At 44.8% G+C, this 24078-nt stretch overlaps 1 protein-coding gene across 1 annotated transcript in view; it reads right to left on the minus strand.

Moving 5' to 3' along the window:
* Positions 1 to 24078, minus strand: part of GATB (glutamyl-tRNA amidotransferase subunit B) — a 561352-nt gene that overhangs the window by 162320 nt on the left and 374954 nt on the right. The window contains exon 9 of the mRNA XM_078676924.1: positions 4035 to 4224. Within this exon, the coding sequence (XP_078533050.1) occupies positions 4035 to 4224 (190 nt within the window). The remainder of the gene's footprint in view (positions 1 to 4034; positions 4225 to 24078) is intronic.

Below are 24078 nucleotides of genomic sequence, written 5' to 3' on the forward strand. Positions count from 1 at the left end.
TGCTACAGTAGAGCACACGTTTAGTGATCTGCCTCCTCACGAATATTCTTACCGCCTCGCTATGCGTAATAATTCATTTATCCGTATGTTACATTACTCACACCAGACCAGCAATGCCACTAATTGTTGGGTGTGTGGTCGACTCCCCCCTTTCCAGACACCGAAGGGAGTTCTGCCACTCTTTCCTTATCCATTCTCACATAATGGTTCGTGTGGAGCATGGTCCACGTTAACGTCATCCTCAACAGATATGTCTTTTCTTAACAGTACATGTTTCCCAGACAAGCAAGGTCTCCCCCACAGAACCGGGTCAGATCTAGAAAATGAAGTTTATAATTTAGGTAATTATTCGTCGAATTTCATGGTCCTGAATGTTCAGTCTGATACTACTCCAGACTCACCTGCTATTTCAGTACTACCAGTCAAAGGCGAATTATGTGTCCGAAATAAGGGTTCTGTACAAGTAGGCCATAGTGAATGTACTACTGTTATCCAGTATAGTGACAGTGGAAAATCTATTTTTAAAGCCTCACGTCATTCATATTTTGTTTGTGGTCAGACCGCATATGTTCGTCTGCCCCTCGATTGGGAGGGAACCTGTTACATTGCCTTCCTACTGCCACCTGTTTTTCTAGCCCCACCTGACTACCATAGGAATCCCTTCCTAGTACACACTAGACACAAGAGAAATCTCCCGATTGTCGATTATACTGAAACCGCCGCAGAACAATTTATTGATATTGATAAAGGTGTCTTCCCTTATTTAGGTACAGTTGTAAATAGTAAGCTAATCCGTAGGTTAACAAGAACCCTCGAAGCAGTAGTAGATGAGACTGTCTCCGCTCTGGGTAACCTAACCGAAGAGCAATCCTTTATGAGAATTGTCGTTTTACAGAATCGTCTCGTCCTTGACGTCATACTGGCCGATAGGGGCGGGGCCTGTAGAGTCCTCGGATCTAGTTGTTGCATTTTCATTCCAAATAACGCGCCATCTGTTTATTCAGCTATAACCAGACTTCATAAAATTGCCCATCTGTTACACCAAGATCCAGGCGCCTGGACATGGTCCGGTTGGTTTTGGAATATAATTTCCGCATGGGGATGGAAAGTCCTGTCCTTTCTAGGTATTGCAGTAGCGATCATATTTAGCTGCTGCCTCTGTATACAATGTGGCCCTGCGATTTGCGGCATTTGCGCTACCTCTTGTATTCCTAGTCCCAAGCCCCGTTCTAAATCCCGTTCCAAGACAATTCGAGACGAGCAAATGGTACTGTATGAAATGATAGATGGTATCATGAATATTGATGTTTCCTGATGGAAACGTAGTGACAAGGAGGGAATGTGGAAAAGTAAATTTTGCCATGTTCTGTGTCCCTACGCCTCATCCATCATATGTTATGTGTGCATGACCAATATGCATATGTTATTCCCCATGTCCGATTAATGACGCAATTACAGTTGTATCCACCTCTAGTATGTCAGTTTCCAGTCCTCGTGAATACTACGAATATCAGGCCTATGTAAAGTAATGTTGCCACGTTTCCCAGTGTGCACGTTATTCCATTATAAAGTCCCCGTTTCCAGGCCTCAACAGGGCCCGGACCACAGATTCAGCTCCTGTCTCCTGAAGCCTCGCTAAGGAGCGATACAGCCCCCACCTGTATCCTCGACCTTTCACTTACTTCCTGCCTCGCAGTGCCCGGTGCAGCCTGGCTCTGCCTCTGAGTCTGCCAAAAGTATGTTATAGTTCCAGTTATCAGTTCAGTCCTCCTTCTCTGCATTCCTAAGCTACTGAACTGCATCAATAGTTTCCGTCATTGTCTAGCCTATACGGCTCCACGTTAGAGAAATACTGTATTTAATGGTCATTCAATATTCTTCATCACGCACTACATGTAGAATAATGCATGGTCCAGTCTTAGAGTCAAGTTAGCTTTTCCCCTCCTGACTTCTAGTTTATATCAACATGTTCCCTAAACATCAGATACTAGATAGGGTTTAGGTACATGTCGCTCCGACCCTCCAGACTTTAGTCTCTGCTCCTAGCACAGAGTTCATAGCCCCCAGCTTCTCCTAGTAATACGTCATTGCCAGTTTACGCGCACCATTAGGTTAGAGGTCCCCGGCTCCTTAGGTAGCCCCCTCCTATGTCTCCGCCCCATTCATGACATATTCTGTTACGTTTGCACCACATGTCTATGTATACGCCCAGTTACACCCACTTTTACTGTTATCTTTCGCGACTGCTACGCGTCACGCCTTCTGCTCCACCCACTGCTACGCCTACTGCAATGTAATGCTATGTGTTCACGCTATGTATAAATGCTCATGTATTGTTATTAAAAGTTAGCGCGCTCATCCCAGACCCAGCCCCGGCAGCTGCCGGGCCACTCTAGCCCTGCCATTCTGTTCCTATGCAGGTTGTCCTGATCCTGTCCTTTATGCTGTAATAAACCTGCAGAAACTCCTACTACCTCGAATCTTGACTCTTATTTTATTGAGCTATCTGTTATGATTTATGCCTAGTCAAAAATAGGGTATTATTTATTTATTTACCACAGTCCGACACCATGAAACAACCAGTTACTGCCCGACACCATGAAACAACCAGTCAATGCCCGACACCATGAAACAACAAATCACTGCCCGGCACCATGAAACAACCAGTCACTACCCGACACCATGAAACAACCAGTCACTGCCAGACACCAGGAAACAACCAGTCACTGCCCGACACCATGAAACAACCAGTCAATGCCCGACACCATGAAACAACCAATCACTGCCCGGTACCATGAAACAACCAGACACCATGAAACAACCAGTCACTGCCAGACACCAGGAAACAACCAGTCACTGCCCGACACCAGGAAACAACCAGTCACTGCCCGACACCATGAAACAACCAGTCACTTCCCGACACCATGAAACAACCAGTCACTGCCCAGCACCAGGAAACAACCAGTCACTGCCCAGCACCAGGAAACAACCAGTCACTGCCCAGCAGCAGGAAACAACCAGTCACTGCCCAGCAGCAGGAAACAACCAGTCACTGCCCGACACCATGAAACAACCAGTCACTGCCCGACACCAGGAAACAACCAGTCACTGCCCGACACCATGAAACAACCAGTCACTGCCCGACACCATGAAACAACCAGTCACTGCCCGACACCAGGAAACAACCAGTCACTGCCCGACACCATGAAACAACCAGTCACTGCCCGACACCGTGAAACAACCAGCCACTGCCCGACACCAGGAAACAACCAGTCACTGTCCATTGCGAGCAAATAAATAAAGGCATGGGACGCCGGAGGTTATACAGAACCAGTAACGATTTGGTGAAAAGGGCATCCAAAACAACATTTAAAGGTTAAGTGTCCTTAAGAACTTAAAACCATGAAAACAGAACAATATCAGCACCACCCTACGTTTAAGAATATGTGAGAGACAGCAGCCTACAAGCTAGTCCTACAGTGGTCTATAATGGATTCTGTGAACAAGAAGTAGCACAAGTGACAGGAGTACTACCTTTCGGATTAAATCCTGCAAAATATAGCAATAGAACAAATAAGGGAACGGTCATAAAGCACGCTTACAAACATGCATCTGTGACTGGGGCAGAGAGCAAGGGGCTATACAACCACGGTTCTAATGTTGGGTCAACAGGGAAACACTCGAGAAGAACCTGCCAAAGGTTGGTTCAGAGTAAAATATGAGAAGCAATAAAATTCGCAGAGCCTGAGAAATGGTCATAGCAAATTGTTATCAAGGGAGATGGGCAGGCTGCTTTTAGGTGGAAATTGTACATTGGAGATGGTCATATAACCTTTCCAGGATCACTTAAGTCACAAATCTCGTTCCTTGGATGTATTTTTCCTAAATTAGGATGTTTCAAACAATTTTTAAGAATTGAATTGAGACTTCTTTATTTGCTTATTCGCAATCAAATCAATAAACCAACCCCAATCACGTTCTGTCAAATCATTTTTTTAGTGAATTTTCCCCTTTTCTGTTTTGCTGATACCTACCACCAAGGTGTAGCTATGTTCAGGCAAGATTCCATAGTGCTCGACAAGCCTTTCCCTGCAAGCGGCAGGTAGCTCAGGGAGTCCCTCCTGTATCACATCTATGTTCACCACCTGCTTCGGATCCACACTTAGAGGGACACATCTGGAGTCATAGACTATCAATGGAGGGAGATTCGGCTCCGGCATGAACCTGCCAAGTCGAGAGCATTTTATTGTCACACAACTATTAAGACATTTTCGTTTCTCATAAAACATTAACGTATATCTTATAAATACAAAAATTACTGCGACAAACATTAATGTTAGCCAGTAGAAAACTCTTTGCTATACATAGTTCTCTTGACTAGGCGACATTTAGTTTACTTCTCTCCATCAAGTGCACCTTACACACATTTATATACAATAAGAGCCTTAGGGCACAAAAGGAGGTACTGAGATTATGGATCCACTGAGCACCTTCATGAGGGAAGCCATCATCCCTGCCAGTATATTGCACAATTCTTTCAATGGAGCCATTTTCTTTAGTGAAAAAAAAACATTTAAAATAATGGGTACTATATAGGGAGAAGCTCAATCACAATTATTAAATACTAAGGCTTTACAACAGTGGCAGCTCAAACTAGGCATCAGTCCTTCACGTGCGGAAACATTCATTTTGCACAAAGGGTAGAGACTGTAATAGGTCAAATCTGCAAAGCTACAAACTAGGCACAAGCTGTAAAAAGACTACTATTCTGGCATTGCCTCCTAACAGATCTAGGGCCAGATGTACGACGGATATTTGCATGCGCAAACTGGTCTTAGACCCATTTGCGCATGCAAAAATCCTTTTGGCCATGTACAAACCCTATTTTTAAAGTCTCAAAAATTGAGTTAATTACAAATACACGTTATGTTATTCACATGACAATTAGACCCAACTAATGGATGTGTTAGGAAGACCAATTCAATGAAGTGAGAACTCATCTATGGTTCATCAAGCAGAAAGAGCTTGAATCTCGCAGATTCTTCTAGCTAATTAAACCTCCTAAGGTGAAATAGCCGAGGGAAACAGTCCATGCATATCAGAATCACTGCCTTAAATTGGTCCTTCAATAACACTGACAACTTAGGTTCACTACAACCTGAGTTTGTATGAAGACAACTCAAACTGTAAACCTTTATTCCAAATAAAAGATATTTCTTCACAAACATCTCAATGAGCCCATACATCACAGCACAATTAGCAAATTGACAACAGCCAGTACACAAGTAAAAGGAGTCGGCTATTTACACTATGTGGTCTTCAGGATTCATTTCCTTATCACAAGCACCTAATCCCCACAATATTATTGTTCTGCAAACTGAACAGCCGTGTGGAGAATGCTCCTGTCTCTTTCCAGTTGCAATGATTCAAATTTCACTCTGTTCAACTTTCACTTTCTTGCTCATTCATTTGTATGGCCCCAGCCTTTTTCTAAAATTGGGATCAAACCCGATTCAACTCAGCTCTTGATCCAGAAAAAAATCAACACTATCAAAAGGCTTTTGACCATCAATATCCTTATAAGAGCAATGTGCATTTTCTTAGTTGAACTGAAAGCAGCCATAGCAATTATCTCTCTTATGTTACTTTTACTAAACTTCCATTAACTGGACCTAGTACAAGTAAAGAGGAAATTCATCAAAGTCAAGGATTATCTTCACTTTTATTTAATAAAATGCATTCCACACTTCTAAAGTGGCAATTAGCTCACCAATGTCATATCTAGTGTCTTGTCCCCAAAAATGCATTTCAATGTGATCTACAAATTGTAGTATCTGTACTCAACAGCAGCCTCTACTCAGCACAACAAAGTAAAATACTGGGCAGTCTTCATTGAATTCTTCATTCTGTAATAACACATTTTATTGTCTTCAAATATGAAATTAGGTCTCACACATTAAAGTCTTTAAGTCAATAGTTTGCTAGCTCTTAATACCTTTCTTAAACAGTCTTTGGCCTTTCTTTCACTCGTTGTTCCACTTTGAATAATAGTTTATTTTAGAACCTCGAATAATTGATTTAAAAACATTCGAGCATATTAAGGAGCCCTCCACCTAGCCAGATTTAGATATTAAAAACATCCGTTTGTTGTCAGGAATGAATTATCATGTAAAAGAGTGACATTCAGACATAACCCTGTTACCTTCAGCTTAAGACAGACTTATGCGGATCCTACGATTGCTGCTTTACTTGTAGGAAGATAGCAGCTGATGTATCAAACCAGTAAAGAACAAAAAGTACATTACAAATCGCAAATATCTTTGTGATAAGGAAGTTAATGGGGGAATGACAAACGTATCCCCCCTCTTTATGAATGACAGTGGAATAGCAGTGGTCTGTGGCTGTAAATACGGTGGCAATCCATTGAATGGATAATGGCACCTCAAAGGGGAAAGTATACATTTGCAAAGTGGAAACTGCTCATCATTAACGATGGACAGCTTTGACTTGGTAAATATCATATGTCGGCATTGGCGGGCGGTTGTCCAGTGGAATGTTACCTGCTCACTCAAATGTCCTTTCACATTATGGCATTTATTTTTTGCACTTTGCACTCCCTGACCCTGGGCTGTCATGTTGGTATATTGAGAATGCAAATACAGATATGAAGATCTTTGCATTCACGGGCTTTCAGAGGGACTCCTTTCAAAAAGTATACTTAATCATTGACAATGTAGTCTGGGTAGAGAGGTCAGTATGCACAGGTTGCTGTACATTATTACGTCCTTCCATTCCTTTGAAGTACCTATGAAATTGATGGATGAACAAGTGATGCTTCAAACCAGGTTGAGCATTTGCTGCTAAGATCACCTCAGATAGGAACATTTAGCATCAATAAATGCAGCTGTGGTTAGCTGACTGAATGTCTGCATGAATATGAATGAGTGACAGTTTTTTGAGGATGGGTGTGCCCATGAAGGTTGTGTTTTTTCAAGGTGTTAGTACAGTGTTACTCGACAACTATGATATTTCCGTCACCTGAAGGTTAAACATCTATCTACCAATATTGATATCGTAACTACTAGAACCATTGATCAATACAGACAGATCTGAGGGGTTGACGGAAATAGTGAGAGACTAAGGTTTTACCTCAATGCCTTCAATCCAAATGGAGAGGTTCATGGTAATGTTCAATACCTCAGATTTAAAGGCCTTTGAGGTGTGTGGAAGCTGACACAGGCATCGCTGGAAAAACATTATCACCGCTGATCGAAACTACAACCCAATCACTCCTGTGATGAGGTTAACAAGGCAAGAACAACAACCCACAGTGGAGGTCAAACTCTGTCTACTATTGTTTTGGAGATGAAGCCAAAACATAAAGGCATATTGAACTTGGTGCTGTCTCTTACCTCTCTGTAATGACAATAAGATAACTAATATTTGGGCAAACAGATCATGTACATAAAGAGACCAAGTATCTTTCAGTGAGACCAACTACATATGTGTTTTGTGAGGTTCTACAAGAGAGATGAAACTGGAACAAATGCTGGAATGCATGAAAAGCATTGCTAACAGGATACATAACACCTTGCAAAGATGCTGAGCCCCCTAAGTGGCATGACTCTCTTGGAGCAAGCACTAAAACGTGAAGTTCTCTCTATCAGACAACATAAGAGTTAAAGTGATTTATTCGGAATTTGTTTAAGCAAATTTGAAAATACGAGGTCAAATATACATGAAAATTGTATACAACATATGTTCACCAGACCGTTCAGATAGCAAACGTGACAATAATACATTAAAAGATGGGAGATGTGGGCGCAGCCTTTAATAGCCTACAACATGGAGGACGGAGGCCAGAAAAACACTCAATTCTCAGATGGCAACGAATTTGATTTCGGGGATCTCATTAAAGGTGAAAGTGAGCTTTCTAATTGAACCATACCTATTTATGTTTCAGGGACAACTACACGAATTGCATAAAAGTTTTGCAACAAGAACACATCTATTCATGACCTGCTGCCACTCTCTGTAGGTGGAATTGATGCTCTCCAATGTTGATTTGGGTCCTGTTTAGCGAGGACCAGCCCCAAATGTAACAGTGTTTTCAGATGCACATTGGCAACTATGTATTCAAATATGTGTAATGTCAGGCTATATGGTACCGGCTAACCCAGAACCAATCCCAGAGTATTCATAACCGCCCGCCACAATTGTTTGATGACTGGACATGTGCAGTTTGTATGGAGAAAAGTAGCGCAGACATTGAGGCACTTAACACATTCCGGGGATGAGTCTCATCCCATTTTGAACATCAGCCTCTTATGAATATGTAATATCCTGGGTTGTGATGATTTATGCTGTGCCAGTGGAACCCTGCCTGAGTGATGCAAGATGGAATGTTGGGAGTGGGAACTCACAGTTGGAGAAGGGCTGAGCGCCTAGCTGGGTGCTCCTGGTTGGGCTTTGTACTGGTTTACATTTGCTTACATCAACTGTACTACCAAGCTGTAACCAACCTTAATAAATCCTACTGAAATACTACTACCAGTCTGGACCTAGTTACTACATTATTTTTGACGACGAGGGTGGGATTCTTTGAAAGGATGATGTGTGTTTATGTGTGTTTTCTACTATTTTATTTTATTTCTTGCTGTTATTAATTTCTATTTTTTTCTCTTTTATTGTTCCTACATGGGTTCTTCTTTTTGTTTCTTTTGGAACGATAGAGGATATGTTCTATGATCCGCTCCTCTTGCGTTCGTGTTCTGGTCACACCTTCACGTGTGTTCTACTTTATCTTCTTTCTGCTCCATAGAGTTCGTGTTCTTGTCACATCTTCACTTGTATTCTATTTTCCTCCGGTTTTTCATTTTTCCTTGTTCCTCTAATCTGCGTCCATTTCTTCTCCTTTCAACATTGTATTGTTTCTTATATGGACGTTCTTTTTTGTTTATTTTTGGAACAAGGGAGGATATGTAATATCCTGGGTTGTGATGATTTATGCTGTGCCAGTGGAACCCTGCCTGAGTGATGCAAGATGGAATGTTGGGAGTGGGAACTCACAGTTGGAGAAGGGCTGAGCGCCTAGCTGGGTGCTCCTGGTGGGGCTTTGTACTGGTTTACATTTGCTTACATCAACTGTACTATCAAGCTGTAACCAACCTTAATAAATTCTACTGAAATACGACTACCAGTCTGGACCTAGTTACTACATTAATATACTCTGTTTAGGTATTTCAATTGAATCAGGTGGTAGTGGGACAAGATTGCAACCACCCTCAGCAACATAAGAACCACCCTCTAGATAATGTCTCCGGATAGTTCTTTCATATCCCACTCTAATACCTCCCAAAGAAAACGGACGAAGTCTGGTATATCATCACTGAAGATATGCAGATGCAAGATATTTTCTTAGCACAAAAAACACCCATCATCAGCATATGTTAAAGGGACTGAATTCAGGAATCTCCCTAGCCTCTCCTGTGTATCGCGTGACGGTATGGTGTAGTGGAGCTATCAGAAGAATTGTGTTGTATAATTTCAAAACACACTTTTAAATACAAACAAGAGAAGGCCTATCTGTAATAGAATGTCTTTTAGTCATGAAATGCCAATAAGGTTCTACCTGGAGAATCCTCGGAGAGGATCCCTGGAGCACATGGGTCCTCCACCAAAGCAGAGTTTACCTCTTCAGTCTGTGCCAAAACCAGTTGCCTGAAGAGAGTTGTTCCAAATGTCTGTCACTAGTTTAGTAGCCAAAGGAACGGCCTGATGCAGCCGTCGCCCATATCGATAATATACAGTAAAGTGTCACCCATTAGCCATCTCTCTATAAGAACAAGCATTGGCATAGCCAATAGGTCTGGCCTTTGGGGCCTTATAAGTGTTTAGCCAGAGCTATTGACTTTGCCGATGTCTTCAAGCAGTGCTGTAGAGAAGTGTGGCTGCTGTGCAGCATGCGAAAAGTTATAATAAAAAAAGTTTCAGAAGCATTTTTGTAACCTTATATAAGACCAAGAAGGCATTATGTGCAACTGAACGACCATATTAAAAAAAGTATTTACAATAACACATTTCCTCAGTTTTCTTTTGTTCTTGCAATTTTGGCAACTTGTTTCTGGCTATTCCAATGGTTGTTTGTTAAAGCTTTATTTTGAGGGGGCATAAACAATCGGAGGGTGAAGGTTGGGAACTAGTACCTGTATTATAACACTACCAGCGGCCAGACGCTAGGGGAGAATCAACAGATGCCAGATTCCGAGAGCAGGCGGAGGTGGTGCTGAGTGATGCTGAGGTGGTAGTGGTGGTGGTGACTGGCGCGAAGACGATGCTGAGGTGATGCAGAATGATACTCAGGTCTTGCTGAGTGATGATGTGGTGGTGTACTAGTGCAAAGGCGATGCTGAGTGATACTGATGTGGTGCTGAGTGATGCTGTGGTGGTGCTGAGTGATATTTTTGTGGCACTGAGTGATGCTGTGGTGGTGCTGAGTGATATTTTTGTGCCACTGAGTGATGCTGTGGTGGTGCTGAGTGATGCTGTGGTGGAGAGTGATGCTGTGGTGGCGAGTGATGCTGTGGTGATGCTGAGTGATGCTGTGGTGGTGCTGAGTGATGCTGTGGTGGTGCTGAGTGATGCTGTGGTGACACTGAGTGATGCTGTGGTGACACTGAGTGATGCTGTGGTGACGCTGAGTGATGCTGTGGTGGCGCTGAGTGATGCAGTGGTGGTGCTGAGTGTTGCAGTGGTGATGCAGTGGTGACGTTGAGTGATACAGTGGTGACGCTGAGTGATGCAGTGGTGACGCTGGATGATGCAGTGGTGACGCTGAGTGATGCAGTGGTGATGCTGAGTGATGCTGTGGTGGTGCTGAGTGATGCTGTGGTGGCGCTGAGTGATGCTGTGGTGGCGCTCAGTGATGCTGTGGTGATTATGAATGATGCTGTGGTGGTGCTGAGTGATGCTGTGGTGCTGCTGAGTGATGCTGCGGTAGCGCTGAGTGATGCTGCGGTAGCGCTGAGTGATGCTGTGGTGGTGCTGAGTGATGCTGTGGTAGCGCTGAGAGATGCTGTGGTGGCGCTGAGTGATGCTGTGGTGACCCTGAGTGATGCTGTGGTGACCCTGAGTGATGCTGTGGTAACGCTGAGTGATGCTGTGTTGGTGCTGAGTGATGCTGTGTTGGTGCTGAGTGATGCTGTGGTGGCGCTGAGTGATGCTGTGGTGGCGCTGAGTGATGCTGTGGTGGTGCAGAGTGATGCTGTGGTGGCCCTGAGTGATGCTGTGGTGGCCCTGAGTGATGCTGTGGTGGCCCTGAGTGATGCTGTGGTGGTGCAGAGTGATATGTTTGTGGCACTGAGTGATGCTGTGGTGGCACTGAGTGATGCTGTAGTGGCCCTGAGTGATGCTGTGGTGCTGCTGATTGATGCTGTGGTGCTGCTGAGTGATGCTGTGGTGCTGCTGAGTGATGCTGTGGTGCTGCTGAGTGATGCTGTGGTGCTGCTGAGTGATGCTGTGGTGCTGCTGAGTGATGCTGTGGTAGCGCTGATTGATGCTGTGGTAGCGCTGACTGATGCTGTGGTAGCGCTGACTGATGCTGTGGTAGCGCTGACTGATGCTGTGGTAGCGCTGAGTGATGCTGTGGTAGCGCTGAGGGATGCTGTGGTAGCGCTGAGGGATGCTGTGGTAGCGCTGAGGGATGCTGTGGTAGCGCTGAGTGATGCTGTTGTAGCGCTGAGTGATGCTGTGGTGGCGCTGAGTGATGCTGTGGTGGCGCTGAGTAATATTGTTGTGGCACTGAGTGATATTGTTGTGGCACTGAGTGATATTGTTGTGGCACTGAGTGATATTGTTGTGGCACTGAGTGATGCTGTTGTGGCCAAGAGTGATGCTGTGGTGATGCTGAGTGATGCTGTGGTGGCCCTGATTGATGCTGTGGTGGTGCCGAGTGATGCTGTGATGGTGCTGTTGTGGTGGTGCTGCATGATGCTGTGGTGGTGCTGCGTGATACTGTGGTGGTGCTGCGTGATGCTGTGGTGGCCCTGAGTGATGTTGTCGTGGTGCTGAGTGATGCTCCTGCAAATTACACCAACTTCACGTAATCTACATTAAAGGTTATTCTATTGGTCTTATGACGAAGCCTGCGTGAGCCGTAGCCCCGCCTGTCAGGTAGAGGAGCGCAAACTAGAACCATGTCCCTTGAAGCACTGTACAGTGTAAACAGATGGTCGTAAACTGCATTTTACACTGCGACCCTGCGCGCTTCATCAGTATTTCGGAGATTTAACAGTATGCGAGGCGAGGCCAATATCAGGGGCAAAGTAAAACATCACTTCTGCCCACAATTGTCAGTCAAATATGAAAACTCACGAGAAGCTCCTGCGACTTGCAAGTCCCCTCCTCAAAACGAGTGACGCCATGATTCTGCTGTTGAAGGGCACCGTGGGTAGTCTTTCAGCAGAGGCTGTTGCCGAAGGGTAGGCGGGCTATCAGTTGTTTCATTGGGTGCCGTGATGTGGCGTGGGAAAGGCAGGTAATTTGATTGACACTATGTGCAAGTTGCTTGTACTTGCAGGCTGTAGCGGGAGAGAGAGGCGGAGGGGTGAACCCGCGAGTGGTGCACATGCGCTGGGGAGAGCAGTCTGCTCTTTTTCAAAGCACATACTCGTGCTTGTGGCGTGCCGCTGCGCACTCCCGCAAGCTGTATGCCGCCACAAGCATGAGTATGTGCCGTGAAAAAGAGCTGCACGACGGCTAAAGGTTTCGTATGCAGTGCATGTAGTGCATGCACGCTGCGTAGGCGAGACCTAAAAACAGAGGCATTTGATGGGCCAAAGAGTCATGCAATAATTAAGAGATCAAATGCTTAGTAGTAAGGTATCACATCTGTCACCTCCAGTCCCCCAATTATTTATGGGTATTTGCAGCACTTGGCAAGAGAAACCCTTGGGGTGCCCCCTTCACAAAATAATCTTTGGATTAACGCAATAATGGTGCAGGAGAATGAGGCAGCAAATCAGATAGGGTTAGTTCTGAAGGGAAACTTACTCTCATTAGTGTTCTTGCAACACACTGGTGCCATGCCTTCCAGACAGCAGCAATAGCAGTTGCTGCAATTTTTAAGGGTAGGCCAGTACTTCGGGCAAGTCACATGTGCCTTACAATTGTTGTCATGATAATTGGGGTATAGACATATACCGTATATGCAGAGGATTTTGCGGGGGAAGGACAGCTTGCACTTGGGATGGAAATGGCGTTGCTGTGGGGCACCCTGTCTGTTACCAGTTAGAGGAGACTGCATTGTGTATCCATCAAAAGCACCAAGGAGGGTGCACAAGCACACTATGGAGGTCCTTCTGGCTGGAACCGGAATCAATGTAAACCAGAGAAGATGACAATAGACTAACTCCATCACATAAAATATCTATGGGTATACTATTAAAGCCTATACATGAGAGTACACAAAAGGATCAACATGAGGGCTTCGGTGGAGCTGAACAACATGGAGAATATGCGGTTGGAAACAGCAGAAGGATATAGGAGTTCCGGAGGGCTACGTCCCTTGACAGGAAACACGCAAAATGATGCTAAATTGTGCAAGGAGAGACGCAAGGTACTGGAGCAACTGTCGCCCAAAGATAAATGATGTTGGAAGGTGATGGAGTGTAATTTTTCACTTTGCACATTAAACGCGTTTTATTAACAAAAGTGAAATTTATCACATTAAATAACACTTGTTTAACAATTCAGTTTGTAGCAGGCAGGGGCACTTAGTTATTATAAGTCAACACTTGATTAACAAGCAGTAATGAAATTAGGTAGGCTAATATTAAAGGCATTTTGAATGTCAATTTTACAAGTAAGGCTGAGAGGCCTGCTTTCATATTTAAGCATTTTTTTGCAAAGGATGTTTTTCTTTTCTTCCCACTGCAGATGCTGTATTTTTTCAGAAGCATTTTGTTAATCAATGAATGGGTATTTCTTATGTCCTAGACAACTGATAGTTAGGTTCTTATTGAGGAAGATGCCAGAAAGGTGCTTCACGAAGGTCCTTAAGCTGGTTGTGGAACACCAATGGTCTCCCTGGATGAGACTCATTGTCTACCTCGAAGACATATTGATAATGGCGCAATGCCCCAGCAAATTGACTGTGCAGCTTCGGTGGGCGGTCAACCTCTTAAAGCAGTTGGGCTTTGTAATAAACTAGTCCAAATCCCTTCTAATCCCCGACCAGCAAGGGATTTTTCTGGGTTTCTCCATCGCCACTACCCTCAGTTTTCTGTCCCGAATTGAGACGTGCTGTGACAAAGCCTCAGATCTCTCTGAGACAAGTGGCCCGCCTGGTAGGCCTCCTCTATCCAGGCCATCTTCCGCGGGCCCCTTCATTACCGCGCTCTTCAGTGCTTGGAGGCGGTACACTTGTGCAAGGGCCTGTCGTACTCCCAACAGGTTTGTACCCAGTGCAAATTGTCACCCTTCTTTCAAGGACTAAATCTGGCTCCCTGGATGATCCCTGTCCTCCAAGGATTCTCCATAATATTAGCCATCTTATTAGTCCTCGGCTATCTAGCATATTCAATCAGATGCTTTTACAAGGACTATTCCCAACACTGTGGAAATAGGCCTGCATTTTGCCGTTATTAAAAAAAACAATCTAGATATAACGGATCCGGCCAATTACCGACCTATTGCGAGGCTCCCACTTCCTGAGAAAAGTCTGGAGAAAATCATAAACGTGGAACTTTCCACTTACATTTTAGATAACCACATTCTAGACCACAGTTAGTTTGGATTTAGGGCATGTCATAGAACTCAGACAGCTCTGATAAAGACCACAGAGGAAATCTGAACCGCATTAGATGGTGGAGGGTCGGCGGCTCTTATCCTCCTCGACCTGTCCGTGGCATTTGATACTGTGGACCACATCTTGCTGATAGAACGATTAAAGACCATATGTTTGGTAGGAAAAGCCCTTTTGCTTTTAACGTCGTTTTTATCAGACAGAACTCAGACAGTTCAATTAGGCGATTTTAACTCTGCACCTTCTATCTTACCTTGTGGGGTAACGCAGGGCTCCTCGTAGAGCCCTACACTTTTTAATATTTATGTATCCAAATTAGCACCTTTGATCAGAAGTTTTGATCTAATTCCCACCTCGTATGCCGACGACACCCAGTTAGTTATCTCGACCATAGATAAGGATGTTAATTACTCCATCAAACTTCATGACTGTATGGTCTCCTTAAGCAACTGGATGAGTAGGCACTGCTTAAAGCTAAACTTGAGTAAAACTGAAGTGGTGCTATTTGGAAAAGGTGTTTCCCCTATGGTCCCCAGTTTGGTGGCCAACCACCCTGGGCCCCCCTCCTATACCGGAGGCAAAAGATAAAAATAGATGAGAAACTTAATTTTAAGTCTCAGATTTCGAAGTTTGTGTCTTCTGCATTTCTACTATCAGAACTGTGCGTAAAATTCTTCAGTTCATTCCTAAAAAGACCAGAAAAACGGTTTAACTTCCCTGGTTTTATCAAAGTTTGACTACTGTAATGCCCTATACATTAACTTACAGTCCAATCTACTCAGAAGATTACAATCGGTACAGAATGCCGCCACCAGATTAGTGCTGTATGTTCCTAAACACCAGTTCATTGGGATTCAGGAGTTGCATTGGCTACCAGCTGGCCAGCACGTGAAATTCAAGGCACTTCGTATTGCACACAAGACACTTTACAGAGAAGGTCCACAATTTCTTTGGGACACTTTTAGCTGGTACTCTCCAAGCAGATCACTATGTTCGGCCAGTGATTTCCTAAAGCCCACCTCCATAGTCAAAAGAATGTACTGGGTTGGTGGGTGGGCGGGGCGGGGGCGGGGGTTAATGCAGGGGTTAGTTTCAGACATAGTACTATCAGGATATGGAACTCTCTTCCGCTTTTTCCCAGGAAGATTTCAGCCCTGTTTGAATTTAGGAAACACCTTAAGACATGCAGCCACATGCATCATTGTAACATTTTGCGATTTCTTAATTGCGAAAATTAAGGAATCGCAATTAAGAAATCGCAAAATGCTATGCATTAAGAAATCACAATTTTTTTGCGATTTCTTAATTTTCCTTAATTGCGATTCACAATTTGCGAATCGCAATTAAGGAATCCCTTCCCATTGATTCCTATGGGCCTAGAGGCCCATAGGAATGAATTGGAAGCCATTCTCATTTTGTGATTCGCAATTAAGGAATCGCAAAATGAGAATGCTATTTCAAGGGTGCAGGGGGGGTCCAAAGGACCCCCCCCGCACCCCTGAAATTTAACTTTAAGAACATTTTTCACACACACATGCCCCAAGGGCATCTGTGTGTGTAAAATGAAACTTTAAAAAATGCACTTTTGTGCATTTTTGAAAGTTTTCGCAAATTATCATGAAGTTCAACTTCATGGTAATTTACCACTACCTATTTGCGAGTTCGCAATTAAAAATCATGCATAGCATTTAAGAAATCGCTAAATTGCAATTTCTTAAATGCAATCGCAATATAAGAAATCGCAAATAAATTGCGATTTCTTAAATTGCGAAAAAAGTAAAAAGTTTAATGCATCCCAAATAAGGGATTTGCATTCGCAAACGGCCGAATTTTGCGATTCGCACCGTTTGCGAATGCAAAAACCCTTGATGCATGTGCCCCATGGTTTTGAAAAATGAGTTTCTCTATCACAGTATGCGGACCATAAGTGCCTAGACACCTAAGGGTATTAGTGCGCTATATAAATTGTTATAACATAACATAACATAATAGGTGTCCCTCTCCAAGGAGGCCGAGTAGGAGATCAATTGGTGGCTGGCCAACATGGAGGCATGGAATGGCCGGGAGATTTTTGCCTCCGCCACGGACATAGTCATAGTATCCCGACACCAGCAGGTTAGGATGGGGCGCCAGATGTGGTGATTTCACTACAGGAGAATTGTGGTCTCCGCACGAGCAACATTTACATATCAATTGTCTGGAGCACCAGGTGGGTTCCTTCACGATCCGGTGTTGGACCAAGGGCACCATCCAGTCTTGTGTTCTCCTCAAAATGGACAACGTTTCCACGGTCCGTTACATCAACTATTTGGGAGGCACCCGGTCGAATTCACTTCCCGGCATCACCTCCAATCTTTGGCAGTACTGCCTGGATCACCAGATCTTGCTTACGGCAGAATACCTGTCGGGTCAGGAAAATCAAATAGCGGATTTCCAGTTACGCAACTTCCAGGACCGGAGCTTGTGGAAGTTCCACGAAGATGTATTCTCGTACCTCCAGGCCAAATGGGGATATTTTTCAGTGGATCTCCTTGTCTCTCGTCTGGGCCATCAACTTCCCAGATTCTTCAGTTGGAGGCCAGATCCCATGGCGGTGGCCACGGATGCGTTTCTCCAATACTGGAGGGAAGAAAGGGGTAATGCCTTTCCTCCATTCGCCATGATTACAAGAGCCTCGGCACAAATCCGCCGGCAGAGGTAGTCATAATCACGCCGATTTGGAGGTTTATAGTCTTGTCTGGAACTTTCTTGGGATTTTCCATTCCCTTTCCCCCTGTTTCCAGGGCTGCCTCTCAATCCAGCAAAGCAACCACATCTCCTTTTTCTGCAAGGGTCCCTAGCTCTCATGACATGGAGGATTACCAGGGTCGATGGGCGGTCCCAGGCCTTTCGGATGCAGCTGAAAGCTCTGTCAAACAATACAAATCCACTTGGCAGAGATGGTCCCGTTGGTGTCTGCGACTGAGTCTTAATCCCATGGCAGCAGATGTGACACATGTTTTGCATTTCCTGCCTCCCAAGCGGATAAAGGTTTGGCATATAGAACAATAAATACGTTGTGTTATGCTATCTCAGCGGGACATGTAGTGGAGGATGGCTCCCAGGTGGGTGAACACCCCTTGGTGTCTCGGCTTCTGCAGGTAATCCTCCTTTTCCTTCCCCCGGAACCCAGGTACTCAGTTTTCTGGGATGTGAACCAGGTATTGAATCTGTTTTGCTCATGGCAACCTAATAGGTTCTTTTCCAGGAAATAGCTTTCAGCGAAGGTAGCCATGCTCCTCTGCCTATTGTCTTGCAGACGGGTTACAGATGTCAGAGCTCTGGACATTACGGATTGGATTTGTACTCCTTCTGGGGTGACCTTCATAGTTCGGAGATGGGCCAAGTGTGGCATGAGGATAATTTCGTACGCAGCTTTCCCAAAATCACCTAAATTGTGTTTGGTCTCATGCCTTAGAGCCTATGAAGAGATGGCGGAGGAGTTTCATCCCCCTGGGGAGCAACAGTTCCTTATTGCCATGTGCAAACCTCACAGGGCGGTATCCTCCCCCAATCGCCCGCTGAGTGAGGTGGGTAATGCAAGAAGAAGGCATTGACTTGCGTTTGTTCAGAGCCCACTCCACACATGGGGCGATGGTTTCCAAGGCTTTCGTGCTGGGAGCTCAGTTGGGGGATATTCTGTACGCTGCAGACTGGTCCTCGGACTCAACATTTAAAAGGTTTTACTTCAAACTAGTGCTGCACATGGCCTAACTGGTGATAAGGAAGATATGAACTAGCATATTCCTCGCCTCCGGTCCTAACAGAATGAAAAATTTCCTAGCTATCGTAATGGAAAGTTTCAATTCTATTAAGGACGCGGAGGCGAGGATTATCCCACCCAGGAGTTATTTCCAGAACACACGTGGTTAGAACCCTCCCTACTCTCAGTAACTAACATGTTTTGGTTTGTTCTTGCTCTGCTTATTTGCAATATTAAGGATGTTGTTTCTATGCAACTGTTGCGTTTATTTGCTTTACATTTGCAGGCTTAAATCCTTAGCCGTAGAAGGGATCTAATCTGCCCTCTTTTTTGCAGGGATGGATGCGAATAAATAGGATGCTTTAAGGGATGGACATGGCTGATGTTGCGCAATGAAAGAGGATGGGTAGACAGCACTGATGGACTATAACATGGATTGGAGGCTCCTGATTGGTTGAAGGAGGAGACTATCATCACAATGAACTCTATTCTTTTTTTTCGTTGTTGAAATTCCCAAGGCCCCACTTGAATTGTAGTTTGTTAAAGCTTTTCTTAAAAAGGCTGCTATTCATTACAGTGAAGAAAGATGAGCATAATCCTCGCCTCCTCGTCCTTAATAGAACTGAAACTTTCCGTTACAATAGCTAGGAAATTTTCCATTGTTATTAATGTTCTATTTTATCTTATTTTGATTAATCGACTTCTCGATCATCTACATTGGAAATAGATGTCTGGGATTTGATTACTTAATGATCAGTGATCAGATATGGTTTAATTTTGTTATTAAATCTCTTTAAAAAAAAAAAATCTCTTTTAATTAATCAAATAACAAAGGAAATTACATTACAAAGAAAAAGGGGGTTAAATAAAGACATCAGGTGATACCATACATATCTCATCGCATAGACCACTATTCACAGGTACAGAGCCGCGTGCAACTAATGAATGAATAGGATCCTATAAAGCGCAACTTAGCCCAAGGGCATAAAGGCGCTAACGCGAGTCATCCAACACACAGTCAGAGGAGTCAGCTTTACAAATATGCCTCTGAGAAAAGCAAGGTTTTTAAGGCCTTACAGAACAGAGAGAGAGAGGGCTGCCCTGTTAGCTCAGGAGGGAGAGAGTTCCACAATCTGGGCGCCATAATGGAAAACGCTCTGCCGCCCCATTTTTCCTTGGCAAACCTAGGGACCACAAGAAAGTTTTTATTAGAAGAGCGAAGAGATCTACTGGGGGCATAAGGATGAACAAGTGACTTGATACCCTCTCGGCCAGTGCCATAAAAGGCTCCATGGGACAAACATAGGATTTTAAAGGTGATCCTACAATGCATCGGAAACCAGTGTAGGTTCTCACATGCTGCCGAGGCTGAGGCAAATCTAGGGAGGTTACGAACCATCCTCGCCGCAGCATTCTGGACCATTTGAAGACGATGAATGAGACTCTTGTTAATGCCCAAATAAAGGGCATTACAATAGTCCAGTCTGGAGGAGACTAAAGCTAGCGTAGCCTGTTTCCGGGCATCTGGGGAAAGATAATGGGAGATCTTTCCGAGGATCCTAATGATCCCACAGCAGGTAGAAACAGTCCTATTAACCTGACGGTCAAGGAAAGGGCAGTGATCATTAGCACCCCTAAGTTCATGCCATACTGGCCTGGGCGGGGACATTCCCCAAGTGAGGGCGGCCAACAGTCCCTCGACCAGATTTCCTGATTGCCCCCAACAATTAATATCTGTTTTCTCCCCCGTTCAATTTCAGGAAGTTCTGAACCATCCACTGAGAGACAGCCTCCATGCAGCTCCTAAAATTCTGGGCAGAGTCCTTCACTGAGTGAGTGAGAGAGACCATTATTTGGGTGTCGTCTGCATAGGACACCTCCAACCCAAATGATCTCACCACCCTAGCAAGGGGGGCCACATAGATGTTAAAAAGTGTAGGGCTCAATGAAGAGCCCTGAGGGACCCCGCAATGCGCAGGTTTAGAAGCAGAAAGAAACTGGCCCAGTTTCACTCTCTGTTCCCTTAAGAAAGGAGGCAAGAAGACTCAGGGCAGGGCCCCCGACACCTATCTCCCTAAGACGAGACATTAGTATAGATGGAGACAAAGTGTCGAAGGCCGCTGTAAGGTCCAACAGGACCAAAAGAGTGGTATGGCCCTTGTCAACCTGAGAGCGGATATTGTTAACAACTGCAGTGAGAGCAGTTTCGGTACTATGATGTCTCCTGAAACCATGTTGGGAGCTATCCAAAAGGGCAAAGTCCCTGAGATAGGTGCTAAGATGGAGATTATGATAGGACTCCAACATCTTTGCAGGAGCGGGAAGAAGGGAGATGGGGCGAAAAATTTTCAAGACACCTGGGTCCATAGCAGGTTTCTTCAGAAGCGGTTTTACAACCGCCGTCTTCCATAGGGAGGGAAAAACTCCCTCCAACATGGCACGATTCATAACCTTCATGAGAGGTGGAATAACCACTTCCCGGCAGGCTTTCAATACTTTAAGCGGGCAAGAGTCTAGGGGAGAGCCCGACTTAGTATTGTCTAGAAGCTGAGCCATAATCTCAGGTGACAAAGAGGGAAAAGACAGAAAACTCGAGAGCTGCTCACCAGGCAGACTCCCGACCCCAGAGGAGGCCGGAAGAATAGATGGTCCGATGCAGGAGTTTAAAGATTCAAGCGTAACATAGATATCCAGGATCTTTGTATGAAAAAAGGCAGATATATTATCGCATAGGTCCTGAGATTCCACTATTGAATCTACTACCTGAGGAGAAGTTAAAGAATCTATGATCTTAAAGAGATCTCTAGGAGAGTTAAGGGAGGCGATAACTTTAGAGAAATAGACTATTTTTTCCTCCACGATGGCTAATTTATACTCCTTTAGGCATAGTTTGTGTTGTCCTTTGTCCAAGGGATCAAAATGGACCCGCCAAAACCTCTCTTGTTTTCGACAGCGTTGTCTCAGCTGTCTGAATCTATCTGAATACCAGGGGGCTGAGGGACTATTCCTCGCTGAATAATGCTGTTTGAGAGGGGCCAGGATATCCATTGCTCCTGAAAGGGTATGCGAGAGTTCCAGAGCAGCTGAATTAACATCCAGCGTATCAGCAGACTCCAACTTATTCAAAAAGGGGAAGAGTACTTCATTATTGATAGATTTAAGATTCCTTCTGAGTTCCTGCTTCTTAAAGTCTGGCAAGGGAAGTACTGCTTCCTGGAAACACAGGTCTAGCGGTACAGCGAAGTGGTCGGACCATGCTAAAGGGACCGGGGGTCCCACCCTCAACCTAGGGTCATTAGAGAAGACCCCATCTAGGGTGTGTCCTGCCAGATGGGTAGGGCCTACCACCAACTGGGCCAGACCACAGCAGTCCAGAGATTCCAGGAGAGCTTGAGTATCTCTACATCCCATATTTTCCAAATGGAAATTGAAATCACCAAGGAGAGTGATGTTAGGCCTCTTAATGAAAGGCTCTAACAGTTTGATAATGTCCTGACTAAAAGAAGATCTGGTGCTCAGTTGTCTATGAAACAGGAGGCCAGAAAATGAGTCAGAAGGGCGGGAATTAATAGAAAAATAGAAAGCCTGCAACTATGTCTCTGTAATAGGATCACAGGGATTCTTGTGCTTCCACTTCCAGTCGTGGCGCCGGCAGTTAACAAATCTCTCCACGGTGACTGTTCCATGCACCCCAGACCTTCCCCCACTTCTCCGGACAACCCCTGGCCACATACACAGACTTCTCACTAAACATACACCAGTCCAAATCCTCGGCCCATTTGGAGACTCGAGGCGGCTGAAATGCTCCCCAAAGCTGAGCAATATTTTGTTTAGCCACCATGTACGCCAGTGTCACCCATTGCCTCCGGTACACATTCAGATCTGTGGGTTCCCACACATTCAATAGACACCTTCGGGCCTCTGGTCGTATTTGTTCTCCCAATACTTCTTTCAGTTCATCATGAACCTTCGTCCAAAACGCCTGTACAGCCATGCAATGCCAAAGGTTTTCCACATTCTCTTCTACACTCTCCACTCCCCACTCGCCCCATTCGCACCAATCGAGGCCCGGTAATATATGATCTATGCAAAATCTTTAGCTGCACAAGCCGGAGCCTCGTCTGAATCGCCACTACCTTCGGGGAGGAAACTGCTTCCACCCAGTCCTCATCGTCCAATTCCAATGCATCAGCACTCCACTGGGCTCTAATCCGCCCCAGCGGGTTCTCCATGTTATTAACAAGTTTCCTATATATCAAGGAAATAGTCTTCTCGGGAAGGTGTCCGTCCAATACACGATCTTCAAGGGGAGAAGCTTCCGGAAGTACAGCGTCCCTGGGTACGTGGGTGAGGAGAGCATGTCTCACCTGTCGATATCGATAGTGCTCATTCTCATGCAGACTATACAGTTGCTTAAGAAAATCGAATGAATGAACCTTGTCTCCTCCCCAAACATCATTTATCTGGGTGATCCCTATAAGATCCCACTTATCAAACCCCTTAGATTTCCACAGGCTCCCGAGTCTCTCCGAATGCAACACGGGAGTGGCCAGTGTCAATTTTCGTTCCCAACCTAAATATCTATTCGCCGCATGCCACACCTGTACTACATGTGCTGTTGGGCCTACTAATGCAAACCTCACTGGCTTAGCATATAAAGCTCTATTAATCATTCCACCAGGCGATAACCCGCCGTCCATGGCATTCCCTGGATCTCCAGGGGGTCCATAGACGATATGATTCACAGCCGCTAATTGCGAAGCCCAATAGTACTTCCTTAAATCCGCGAGTCCAATCCCCCCATCATACCACGGGAGAGTTAATTTAACAAACGCTATTCGGGGTCTACCGTCCCAAAGAAGCTGCTTCTGAAGTGTCTCAATTTCCCTAAAATAGGAGGCCGGTTCTGGGTCCATTGAGTTCTGAAGTGCATATAAGAATCGGGGTAGGGCCATCATCTTAAACAGCGGAGCCCTTCCAAGCAATATTAGTGGAAGAGCTTTCCAGCGCTCCACATCCTTCTTACATCGACTCAAGGGAGAAGCCAAGTTATTGGCATATCTCAATCTTGGGTTGAGCGTTATGTATATACCTAGATATTTAAACCCTACTGGCTCAATCTGAATAGGGCACGATTGCGGGATTATCAGCGGTTTGCCTGCAAGGACAAAAAGCATTGACTTTGACCAATTTATAGCAAATCCTGAGTACCTACCAAAAATGGCAAGCACATCCAGAAAATTGCTCAAGGACGCTCTGGGATTAGTGAGATAGAGCAAAACGTCATCCGCGTATAGTGAAATTTTATCCTCCCATTCTGGTGTCCACCGCAAGCCACGTATCGATCTATCCCATCTGACCCACGCCGCCAGAGGATCTAATGCAAGAGCGAAGAGCAGCGGGGACAATGGGCATCTCTGTCTCTTTCCAATGAAAAGTAATTCGACCTACAGTTATTAACAACCACTCCGGCCAGGGAATTAGCGTACAGTATTCGCACCCATCCAATGAACTCTCCTCCAAAACCCAGTTT

Source organism: Lissotriton helveticus, chromosome 2_1 (genome assembly GCF_964261635.1).
Source record: "Lissotriton helveticus chromosome 2_1, aLisHel1.1, whole genome shotgun sequence".
Classification (NCBI taxonomy): Eukaryota; Metazoa; Chordata; class Amphibia; order Caudata; family Salamandridae; genus Lissotriton; species Lissotriton helveticus.